General features: G+C 39.9%; 1 protein-coding gene across 1 annotated transcript in view; it reads right to left on the minus strand.

Annotated features, from left to right (window-relative positions):
• The window catches only part of LOC137239746 (cell adhesion molecule Dscam2-like), a 246,781-nt gene that overhangs the window by 109,760 nt on the left and 123,692 nt on the right, over nt 1-13,329 (minus strand). The window contains 3 exon segments of the mRNA XM_067765367.1: nt 4,869-5,005; nt 7,343-7,547; nt 7,767-8,016. Coding sequence (XP_067621468.1) covers nt 4,869-5,005; nt 7,343-7,547; nt 7,767-8,016 — 592 coding nt within the window.

Raw genomic sequence — 13,329 nt, forward strand, 5'->3', positions numbered from 1 at the left:
AAAGTGTTCAATTTAGCGTTTAAAAAGCTAATCGTTGGTGGGTTAGAATTGAATGCGTTGATAGATACTGGATGTTGTTTGTGCTTAATAAGGCGCGATACTTTTAATAAATTAAATTTCGATGGGGAAGTGAACAAGGAACGACGTACATTGTATGGCATATGCAAAAAACAGTTTTCAACGTATGGTAGTTTTGTCGCGAATATTGTAGCCGATGGTTTAGAGTTTGCACAAACATGCCACATCACTAGCGAGGAGGCAATTGAGTTTCCAGTGTTTATTGGTACATCTGTTTTAGAGCAGGTTAATATTAGTGTAACACCAGAAGGGGTAGTGTTTACGAAGAGAGCAGATAGCAAGACAGTAGTGAGATGTGGAAGCGTAGATAGAGTGGAGTTGCTGCAAGAATTTAACAGTTTATGTATGAACGTAGAAGAGCTTAGTGGAAATAGTGTAATTAGCGAGCTGGTAAATAATTACCAGGCAAAGAAAGTAGAAGAGTGTCCACTGGAAATGAAAATAATCTTGCAAGATGAGAGTCCAGTTTTTCAGCGTCCTCGAAGACTATCTAAAGAGGATAAGGAGTTCGTGGATAAACAAGTTGAGGAGTGGTTAGAAGCGGGAATTATTCAACCAAGTTTTTCCAATTATGCGTCCCCTATAGTAATTGCTAACAAAAAAGATAAGTCTAAACGTTTGTGCTGCGATTACCGATTACTGAACAAAAAAATTGTACGAGACAATTTCCCCATGGCGCGAATCGACGACGTTTTAGACAAGTTGCAAGGCGCATATGTTTTCACGACTTTAGATTTGATGGACGGGTTTTTCCATGTGCCAGTAGAAGTAGAATCAAGAAAATATACTGCATTCGTAACGCCAGACGGACAGTATGAGTTCAAATACGTGCCTTTTGGTATATGCAACTCACCAGCCGTCTTCTGTCGTTTTATAAATTTCGTGTTTAGGGACCTTATCAAAGATGAAACTATAGCTGTATACATGGACGACATAATTATACCGGCAGTGAATGAAGAAGAAAACATAGCTAAACTGAAGCGCGTTTTAGAGATTGGGTCAAAGTACGGACTACGCTTTAAATGGAAAAAATGTCAGTTTTTGGAACGTAAGATACATTTTCTGGCTACGAGATAGAAAACGGGACAATTAGGCCATCGACAGAAAAGATTGAGGCGATTAAAAACTATCCCGTACCACGTGACAAGAAAGGACTAGAAAGATTTTTGGGCTTAACGTCATACTTTAGGCGGTTTATAAACAGTTATGCTTTAATAGCGAAGCCTTTGTCTGATATATTGAAAAAAGAGAGTGAGTTCGTAATGGGTAAAGAACAGCTAAAAGCCTTCAATCAGTTGCAAATAGCTCTCACTACTTCACCTGTATTACGATTGTATAATATCAACGCGGAAACGGAAATCCATACGGATGCATCCAAGTTTGGGTATGGGGCGATATTTTTGCAAAAAGGGGGTGAAGACCAAAAATTCCATCCGGTACAATTTTTAAGCAGGAAGACAACGAAGGCAGAGGCAAACTATTCCTCATACGAGCTAGAAGTTCTTGCTATAATAGCAGCTCTAAAAAAGTGGCGGATATACCTAAAGGGTATTAAGTTTAACATAATTACAGACTGTAACGCGTTTGCCTGTACAATGAGGAAAGACGACATACCACCTAGGGTAGCCAGATGGGCGTTGCTGTTGCAAGAGTTTGACTACAATATTCAGCACAGATCAGGGACACAGATGCGTCACGTTGATGCATTAAGAAGGATGTATTGTTTGCAAATAGATGACTCGATACGTCATAGGCTACTGAAGGCACAGTTAGAAGACGAATGGACAAAAGCAGTGAGAACAATATTGGAGAAAGGTTCATACGAAGATTATTATTTACTTCACGGTATTCTGTGTAAGGATCAGTCAAAAGAGCTTTTGGTTGTTCCGATGCAAATGGAAGATGATATAATCAAGTACGTTCACGAGCAGGGTCATTTTTCCGCGCGTAAGACCCAAGAGTGCGTCGAGAAAACGTACTTCATACCGCAAGTCAGTAGAAAGGTTGCTAGGGTAGTAAATAGTTGTGTTGCATGCATATTAGCTAACGCAAAAGCAGGAAAAAAGGAGGGATTTCTTAATCCAATTCCAAAAGACGAGCAACCATTAAGTACGTACCACATAGATCATTTAGGACCACTGACAACTACATCAAAGCAGTACAATTATATACTAGCATTAGTGGATGCTTTTTCGAAATTTGTATGGTTGTATCCGACAAAGGATACAAGTGCTGCAACCGTTATTGATAGGTTGGAAAGACAAGCAGCTATCTTCGGAAACCCGAAGAGAATCGTTACGGACATGGGTGCTGCCTTCACCTCACATGCTTTTAGTACCTACTGCAGTGGTCGGGGTGTACAACATCTCTTGATAGCGACAGGTGTACCAAGGGGCAATGGTCAAGTGGAGCGAATCCACCGAATAGTTGTACCTATGCTAACAAAGCTCTCCTTACATAATCACGAGAAGTGGTACCAACATGTGGCAGATGTACAGCAGTTTTTGAACAATTCCCCAAGCAGGAGTACAAAAGCCGCTCCTTTCAATCTGTTGACAGGATTACATATGAGATTAAATAACAATGCCGACTTGAATGAAATTATAGAAGAAGACACAATAAGAGAACTAGATAAAGATCGCGAGAAAGTTAGGGAAAGCGCTAAAGGTAGTATTAAAGAAATTCAAGAAGAAAATCGGAAAAATTATAACGCAAAAAGGAAGGCAGAAAAAATGTATAAGGTAAACGACATGGTAGCTATCAAACGTAAGCAATTCGGCCCCACTCTTAAACTAAAAGGAAAATATCTAGGCCCATACAAGGTCATCCGTATATTAAACCATGGCCGGTATGAAGTCGAGAAGACAGGTGAACATGAGGGACCCAGCCGAACGACAACGGTAGCGGAGTACTTGAAAATGTGGAGTCCATCGTTCAGGCACGAACGAATGTCAGGACGGCCGATTGTGGGATTGGGTCTTAAGACTAGAAGTGGTCGAGAATACTAATTAGCCATTTACATAAACAAACCCTAAACATACCAGTCAGGCCTAATCATACAAATAAAATACAACCTTGCACGCGTATCGTTCTGTTATAGAAAACCCTGCCAAAATGCCAATTTTGAAATAAAACAGCAGAAAAGTTAGTTGTAAACCTGACGCCAAGTTGAGTAGTAGTTGCACCGTGAGCTTTCGTAAACTTTTATTAAAACTATTAACTGTACTTTCAATTAAAGTCTAATTGAACTGTAATTCAACTAAACCAATTTTATTAACTTTATTATTCATTAATAATATTCAAATAAAATAAAACTTTTTGTGAAACAACCACATTAATACTTCATGTAAGTGTTGTTTTCAATAAAACCGTTTAACTAAAATTTTTTTTTAATTATTTTATTTTGAAGTTTTTAGTCTATATTTAATTGCCTATTATTATTATTTCTCATTCTATTTAGTTCATTTAGTGACTCATTATTACAAGGACTCTTTCCTTACAATTTGTTACAATATAAGTTTTCAATACATAATCCTTACAAAAACTTTACTCGACTCTGCCCCACGTATGCTTGTCCCTACTCGAACTCCAAACTATTTTGATGTCACTTCTACCGGACTGTATGTAAAATTTATTCCAAATATGAACCAAATCGGACCACAAATACGATTTTTTTGAATATCTCGATTATTGCGTCACCTAGCGGCGATTTTTTTCACAGGGCGCTCTCTATTCATGTATGTATTATGTGCTCCAAATATAAAGATTCTAGCTGTTAAAATGGGGCAGTAGTTACGAAAAGCTTTTTATCTGAGCAATCGGTTGTGGGGCATATATGCTATATATACGACCGATCTCATCAATTTTTCTAGAGAACAATATGTTCAATATACGAATGCATACGGTGATGTTTGAAGCTCCAATCTGATAAATTTAGGTAGATATGACAAAAATCCTCTTTTCTGAAAAATCGGCTGTATGGAGGATATATACTATAGTAGTCCGATCTGGCCGGTTCCGACAAATATCTAAGAGGACACCTGAATATACCCCCTCAACTCAGCTCTTCATACTGATTATTTCGGTATACTTATTGGTGGGTTTAACTATTTTTCTTTAAGGACTTACAATTTTGAGATTCTTGACAAAGTATATATATTTTATTTCCGTGAAAGGTATAAAAACACATATCTTTACAGGCTAAACTTCGGAGCAGTCCCTTATTCACAGGATAGAACTTACAGTTCCCGAAAATCCCGGCAAGCAAAAATCCCGAAAATTGCCGTTCCTAATACATTTGCATATTCATGTATGTATGCATAGAACCACAAATGGAAAAATTGAATTTGAAATATTATATACAGATGCTTCCAACAACAACAGAAACATAGCGCATCATAGACAACCTGTCTTCAGAGCTAACACGCTTGACTGTCAGATAAATAATCGAGTTAATATTTTTTAATCCGTCGCTAATGTACAGTTGCAAATGTAATGTCATCCAAGATGTGATTAACTTTGTAGAGGGGTTGTTTAATTTAAACGCTACACCAAATTCTATTTAATTATACATAACAACTTTTAGCCCATTTCTTAGGAAATATTATATGACTGAATCTTATAAAGTCAATAAAGCGCCAAGTCTCGCACTGAATGTTCATTCAGCTTCAAAAAGAGTGTCATCTTTTTGAAGCTGAACTTGTGCAAATATTTTGTTAGTTCAGTGAATGTATAATTGTTCCTGTTTGAATTTTTTTAATATTTAGGTATGTTTAATGGTATGCACTTACATTTGGCAGCGGAAATCCATCTAAATGCCACACAATTTTTGGTGTTGGATTACCACTCGCACTACACTTCAACGATACCGAAGGCCCCGGTTGTATGGTTTGCTCGATAAATTTGTATATGAGTTGTGGGGCGACCTCTGGAAGATAAGTAAAAATTCGAGATATTTGTTAAAGTAAATATGTATAATATAGTAAAACCATAAATAATACCAACAAGCTAAGAATTTTAAATATTTTGAGATGATTGTCATCAATTGTGCTCTAAATTTTATATTAACGGTTAGGTAAGGTAATTTACGTAAGGTTGAACTGGTCGGTCAATAAAGACCTCTTATAGACTGAATGTGCCCACGATGTTAACAGAACTTGTTTTTCGGCTCGCAAAATTTGACATTGTCAACGACCAAATCATCGGCGACCTTTTTAAAACATGTACATGGAAAATGTCGACGAAACTGGACATCCATCTTGATGGCATTACGCTACCGACCCAAAAATACTGTGTGTGACGTGCGTGCAGGATCTACATTTTGGCAAGCATGCACCCACAATTGCACCTCATGTCTCTTGCCGGCAGCACTTGGGACGAAGATAAAGAAACGTTTATAACCACTTACAAAGCATTATATGCGTCCCCGATATGGTCGCCAAGCCTAAAGGCTAATCACTGGAAGAAAATGCAGGCCTGTCAAAATACTGCTTTCAGAATCGCTACGGGCTGTCTCCTTAAGTTCTTAGAACACCATGTACACAGAAAGGCGAGAGTATTTCCCATTAGGGAGAGAAATGAAATGCTGAAACAACAGTTTCTGTGTAATAGCCAGAAACCTGGTAATTCCAACAGAAGCACCGCCCCCCAGCAACTTAATAAGTCACCTCCGCAAGCATTATGAGGAAATACGGCACCTGGGAATTCAGCCATATGTAGAAGAAATGCACATCAAGTCCTCAGTAATATCCACAAATTAGCGTCGGACCTCTATACCAGGAATGGCTGAACTCCGTTCTTAAAGATAAATACCCTAAACTCGCAGATGAGGAAAGCAATCTTCCTAAGGAGATGAGCGTCACTCTAACTCAACTTCGTTCTGGATACTGTACCTATCCAGAATCAACCCCGACATACATAATATATGTCCTGCTTGCAACGTGTCCTCAAGTGATAATAACCACCTTTTCAGTTGAATGTGGAACCAACGCCTCTAGCACCCCTCTCGCTCTGGTCCACCCCTAATGAAATTGCAAGTTTCTTTGGACTCCCATTACAGGACCTGCCCTGTAGGTAGCATTACTTATGTTATAGAATAACTCCGTCCTCTTGGAAAATTCTAAAAGTTTTCTAGGACTAAGCATAATTACTGCTAAGAGATCCTGCAACTCTGCCGCCCTAAGAGATGGAGCCTTGGCCGCATCGCCAGCGCTGGACACGAACACAGAACGTGCTCAACTTTTATCGTGCACTATAAGGTTAGGACACCAGAAGGTGGGGTCGAGTAAATATGCTCCAAGTCAGTCCTAAGTCTTCTGTCTTTGCTTTGTGGATCTAACTTCGTATAATTTGTACATGATCTTAGAAAATGTGCAGTCCCATTCTTCTGTCCACGCTTTTTCTGGTGGATGGATTATACGCAACTCTTGTCTCCCTTTGATTTCTTCCAAACGGATTAAAATGTGTACCATCGATTTATCAAGTGCTGCACCCTCATTTGTCAACTCATCGGCCTTCGTTGCCTTCTTTCCTTTTACGAAAGGAAACCCAGTATAGATGTATGGTCCAACCTGAGAAAAGTCTCTCAAATGCTTCTTTGCATGCCAATACAGTTCATGATGAAGAATTGTGTGAGATTATTGCCTTGGTCGCCGCCTGGCTACAAATATATATATTGACGCGACTGCAGAGCTTAAGCACGCTTTCTCCTGAATTTCTATTGCTTTCTGCACGGATACAGTTTCTGCCTGAAAGATACTGCAGTGACCTTGCAGCCTGTAGGATCCACTTATATCTGGACCAGAGACTCTTCCCTTCCATTAAGTTGTAGCCATCGGTATATATGAGTTTAGCATGTCTGCCATTTCTGCACCCTTGCGCCCTTCCTGATATTCATGACCACCCTAAGTAGGCAATGCAGTATCAACTGACTTGCCTTTGGTGCAAGCATATTGTGCTGAAGAAGTAGAAATATGTCAAAATATTAGGCCTGTAGTCTTTCGAGTGCAGATGACTGGTTCTTTCTGCTCTCAGTATGAAACCTACTTGAGCCGTTCTCCTAGACTGCAAGACGTGGTTCAGTTTTATGTAGCCTTCAACCCATTTCACAATCGTTCCACCTGCCGCATGCAACATTACATCTGGACCCAGTGAATTGAGTTGGCAAACATTCGTTTTCCTAGCGTCGACTTTCTTGTACATAAAATAGCAATATTACAAAAAGAAAAAAATTTAAAAAAGTTTAAAGTTGCTCTAATACACTCACCGCCAAGTCTTAGTTCGGCAGTGCCTTGTGCAGACTCCAGATCATTTTTCACTATACATTGGTACATCCCTTTGTCCTCCTTCGTAATTGACGTTATACGGATGTGTTCTGTAGAAAGCATACGGACGCGCGCGCCGGAACGTAAAGGTTGACCGTCCTTTAGCCATGTAATGCTTTGTTTCGGGAAACCCGAAATGCTGCAAATCTAAAAATAAAAAAAGTAAAAAAAGAACACAAAAAACAAAAGAAAATTATGAGTCCAAGCAAAGTGCCAATAAGAAACCAAATTAAGCAGCGAAAACTTAAATTTTTTATCTTGTTTCCTCAAATTGCATTTTAATTGATTTTATAAATATTCAGAAAAAATCTGCTGCTGCTGCCTCGTTCGCTGCTTCTGCGTGGGTGGTCCCACTTAAAAACTCACCAAGTTTGCTGTTTTGCCCAAATTTACTGTTTGTATGGTCGGTTGTATGCTGGCCGTTAGTATCGATGTAACGGCAATTTGTACTTCTAAAGTTTCGCTACCCTCCGAATTTGTGGCTGTACAAGAGAAAGCTCCACTATCCGTTCGATCGACTGCTGTTATAATTAATGTGCCTTCCTTAATTTTCGCACGACCTGTCGCCAGCAAATGTTGTATGGATTCTTCATTATTTGGGCGTTTCGTGTGCCATCTGGAAGTAATTTGTTGTGCAACTTGCTTAAGTACTTAATATGCAAAATAAGGTTTGAGACAGATTTATGTGTAGATATATATGTTTGTATAGGTTGGGGTGTGCCAGTTTTTTTGCAACCTTTTTCTAAACACCAGAAGTTATTTGCTAGACCATTAAAATCTGTTCAAACGCGAGTAAAAAGCAGTGGCAATTTTTACAAAATTTCGCCAATTATGCTCTGTTATTACTTTCAATAATTTAATATAAAACGTCCATATATTTTGTAACTAAAACTATGCAAACCAATCTCAAAAAAGTTATCCACAAATTTTGAAAATTCGAGAAAATTTTTCGAAAACTTCGACTCTCACTATGGCACCTTGTCGATGGTTTAAGGGCTTGGACAAACTCCATTGCACCCAATTATGTGGCTGAGTGGTTTAGGGGCATACATCTACGCTGTTCCGTCTAAGGGAAGGCGGCGGACTGTCATCTACCAAGAACTGCCAACTCCCCTATGGTTTTATTCGACCCAAGCTTATTGAATAATTTGCAGCCAGGGGATCTATTCGGCTGCATTCCAAGGGAACCTTCCTGATAACGGGAAGTATTGATGGCTTTACCACAGTATGGGGCACCGCAGTGGCGTATGATTCTATCCTCCAAATAAAATATTGTACAGCCGAGCTTGCCTTGTCGGGTAGGTGAACGTACGAAAAAGATAAACGTATCCAGATCTTATTGTAATCAAAAGGATGATAGGGAGAAAACGGTGTCGTAAGCCAGGGAATACAAAAATGCAATAACCGATGCGTTGGACTAGGGAATCATAAGAATCCCAACGTGGGAGTAAAGTGAAGAAGCGTTAGAAGCAGAGCAATTAAGATAGCTCTGCCGCAGTACCGTGCAACATATAGGATTGTCCAACGCTTGGTAGCAGTGGTTAACCCAATAGAACTAGAGAGCGAGCACTTGGAGTTGGCCCGTGAGGCGGTAGAAAAAAGGTCGAAAGCAGGCAGGTTCGCTGTGATAACCCTTCGATACTGCAACCTGTACGAAGAGGAAGTAGCAGCAAAATGAAGACGCAACTTATGGTGGAAAGCAACTAGACTGCTTTCAAGTGGAAGAAAGAACCCAATCCCAGGGCCGCGAGGCAGGCCGGCCGCATAGACAAGATAAGTGAGTCGAAAGCTGTAGGACAGATAGTTTTCGATAGCGAGGTAGTAACTACCTTGCAAGCATCAACCTTGAAAGATGCAAGTCGGAGTGCGGACGTTAAAAATGGCGATGTTTCAACCATGGATATGGAAGAAGAATATAAGCCAAAGGAAGATAACACTATGACACCGGTTTTCTCCGAGGTGCCACAGGGGGTTCACAACAGGACTCTGGCAGCTACGAAAGGTTTAGTGATATGGCAAAGCAGCCACTGACTGTGGCGCTGGTTGATCGAAGGAATCGTTTCGGACAGATGACTACTTAAATATGAAGGTTTGTAGAAAAGGACCTTATGTACATGTGTTCCAGAGGACACGGACAGAAGTTTTTAGGTCCTTCATTGAAAAAAAAAATTTAAGGCGCGATAACCTCCGCAGAGATCTAAGGCCGAGCTTCGCTTCCAATTTGCGTCGTGCTCCTCTTGATTTTCCCTACAAATTGTCTGGACGGGACCTACCTGTTTTATGTCGACTCCGAACGGCATCTGCCAGGCACATTAATTTTCACTGAGAGCTTTTTTTTTTTTTTTAATGGACGTTGTGGCAGAGTGCTGCCCCCAAGTGGCCCAATGAAACCAGGCTAATCCTGTTCACGCGATCGATTTATATATATATAATAACTTTTTTATGACAGAAATACTTGCCAAACACTGCCGAGGGGCGACCCCGTTTAGAAATTTTTTTTTCTAATTGAAAAACTTTATTTATAAAATTTTGATGTTGCTTTGCCCGGGGTGTGAACCCAGGGGAAACGGTGTGGTGGCGGAGCACGCTACCATCACACCACGGTGGCCGCCACTTCATTAAAGCTTGAACATATTATCTTGAGATTGAGCTGACGGCCAAAAATTCGTATAAATTGAAGAGCTTTGAGAAGCTTTAGTGCCAGCCATACTTAACTAATAAAACATGGACTTAGGTTGCTACTAAAAATTTCAGCTAAAATCCATTACATCCGCTTAAGTTATTTACCAGAAGACTCAGATAGTCTGGATATTGAATCAAAAGTCAGTTCATCCGTAGTAGTATCATCAGCAGGCTTTCCGGTGGGGACGCGTTTTGAGCTGCCTCCCATTATAGCTCAATGCAGCCAAACACTCTACATGAAGAACTTGAAGAGTATGTGAAAGTAATACAATCACTTCCTACAGTGATGCGCCCGAAAAAGCTGCTGTGAAGGATCAAAAGTTTTCAACTACAAGAATTCGACAGAGTCCGCAGGTTTTTGTTGGACGAATCATTGCATTAATGGCATAGCGTATACATGTTATAAGATAGTAAACCAACGCTTAGGAGCTGAGCTCGACAGTCGCTGCAAAAAGATTTTACATGGAGCAGCCAATTCTGCAGATGTAAAGCTTGAGGGTAATGAGAAAACGAATGAGAGAAATTATAGATGGGAAGGAAATAGAAATTCGTCGAATAGTTTTCAAGCGAACTCGAAAACAAAATTAAAAGCGAATGCTAATCCCATAACGGCGTATATTTAGTTGTTGTTGTTGTAGCGATAAAGACACACCCCGAAGGTTTTGGGGATTACTACCATTGTTGATGGTCCTTTGCCGGATATAGATCCCGTACGTTCCGGTAACAAGCACCATTAAGGTACAAGTATTGACCTTCTTGGGAACATATTAATATGATTACATGGTAACCTCTAGGCTATCCGCAGGCAAGTCGATGACGAATTTTAAGGCTGAGAGGTTTTAAAGCGAAATAAAATTTTCTTGAAAATTTTTTGTGGATGCCAATTCCAAAAGAAAATTGCCTGGCGAGTTTTAAATGTTTTTGAATTGATATTCGTGTGTACTTGGTACTGATGTTTTTTATATTTCTATAGTTCTCGTGAATTGTAGAAGAACGAAACCTGACCAATATCGAAAGGAAAGCAAGGGATCACAAGCAAGTTTACCCAGTTAACAGCCAAAAGTTCAACGCTGCCGTGTGAACAGCATGAATGTTGAGCTCAGCGTTGTTCATCCTCTATGTTAATCAAATCCGTCAAAATATCATTCCTCAGCTTTCATCTCATAGCCCCTTACAGCCATTTACGAGCCAGAAACCCATTTATTTGCAGAACATCTTTTATTTGTTTGTCGATTTCGAAAGTGTTACGCTAGTACTGCTTTGTAACTTAACAAAATTTGTTTCAATACAAATAAGGCACACCTTAATATAAGTATATAATAGCATGTTTATGGTTGAATATTTATGAAGAGCTAAAATTGTTTTCTTTCCACCTAAAAGTAAAATTTCTTAAAAAGCAAAATATTAAAAAGAATTTGGGACAAGAATAGCAATGGAGGGTGTGATGTGAATATGAATGTACCCATGTAAGTTTGCGAAGCACTTAAGCTAATGCTCAATTAAGTTTAAAAGGCTAAATGCGACCTCACTTCACTTGATGCAAGCTCACTCGTAGAATGTGCTTATCAAACAAGCACTTATGACACGCTATGTGCAAGTGTGCATGTATGCGTGGATAGTTTTAAAATGTTGACAATGCCATACAAATTTTGTAAATGGGTGCATGGAAATGTGAAAAGGGGCTATAGCTCAGTTAGAGCCCCCAAACCATACCTAACATCTTTGTTAACATAACTTGCTTCATATCAGAAAGATACAGTGGTACAAGAACTTGGATTTAACTCCTTTCTTTATTAACCAGGCTCTAGCCGCACTATCACAAAAGAGGCCGTAGTTTCGGCACGCAGATTAGTTATCTTAGGAAAGGTAGTTCTTCTAGGAAAGAAAGATTCGGAGCAGACCGATCTTTTTCTTGCTGCTTCTTCTATTGTGCAATTTAACTAAATTCTGTAAGTGAGAGGCAGTGTATAATCTTCTTTTTCGTCTTGCCGCAAGAAAGGCACACCCCGAAGGATAAGGATAGCATTATAGATGATAATGATCTTTCCTCGGATATCGGTCTGATACGTTCCAGAAATTAGTAAATTTAAGGCAATAGCCTCACTATCTCGGACTTCAGCCGCCTCCTACAACAGGTATGCAGCGGTGGGAATCTTCTAAGCCCACTAAGCCACTAGGGGTATTCATCTTAAGCGTAATATTAGACGTGGTAGGGTAATTGTAAGCGTAATGTGAGGCAGTGATGTCCTGAAAGGGCAAATACAGAAAGTGTAGGAGTATTGCGTGGGAGTGGTGGGAACAATGGAAAGGAAAGGAAACGAAAAAAGAGCAAGTGAAACTTAGAATGAGAAACCAAAACCGAAACCGAAACTAGAAATGGAACCGAAACCACATTGCATATTATTAATTGTTTACAGTTTCTTATCGACAACAGCTGCAACTGACAAGTTATCGATTTTTTATCAACTGGTTATGGGCGCGTTAGCCATTTCTTTTGGACTAATTAGAGGTTTGTTATTCATTGGTTATCGAAGTTTTATCGACGAAGTATCGATCACCGAAGTGTGATTAGCTTGCTATCGATAACAAAAGTTATTTTGAGATCAAAAAGCAATAAATTCCGCGAGGCCGCATATCAGTAAGGGTGAAAAGGCCTTTTTAACTGCTGCCTTTGCAGCCGGCATGTGGATTTTAGTCATTTTCGGATATCCAACGACATTGGATGACATGGTAAGGGAATAATTAAACGCAATCAAAACTGACCTTACGTCTGGAACGGACATCCACATCGGTTGGTGACTTCCAGGTACATAATAAAGAGTTTTATGCTATCGCTAATGAAAACAGTGCTTTGAAAGTGATTTCGATTTACTTACTTACTTACTTAATTGGCGCTTAACCGTTTAAACGGTTATGGCCGTCCAACAAGGCGCGCCAGTCGCTCCTTGTCTCTGCCTACCGGCGCCAATTGGTCACACCAAGGGAGTTTCAATCGTTTTCCACCTGGTCTTTCCAGCGGATTGGGGGCCGTAGAGCTTCCATAGGCGGGTTCCGATAGAAACAATTTCTTGGCCGTAGCGTCATCTTTCATTCGCATGACATGACCTATCCAGCGCAGCCGCTGCGTTTTAACCCGCTGGACTATGTTGACGTCAGCGCATAGCTCGTACAGCTCATCGTTAAATCTTCTTCGGTACTCGCCAACGCGTAGAGGTCCATAAGTTTTTCGAATAACTTTTCTCTCGAA

Source organism: Eurosta solidaginis, chromosome 2, assembly GCF_040869045.1.
Source record: "Eurosta solidaginis isolate ZX-2024a chromosome 2, ASM4086904v1, whole genome shotgun sequence".
Lineage (NCBI taxonomy): Eukaryota > Metazoa > Arthropoda > Insecta > Diptera > Tephritidae > Eurosta > Eurosta solidaginis.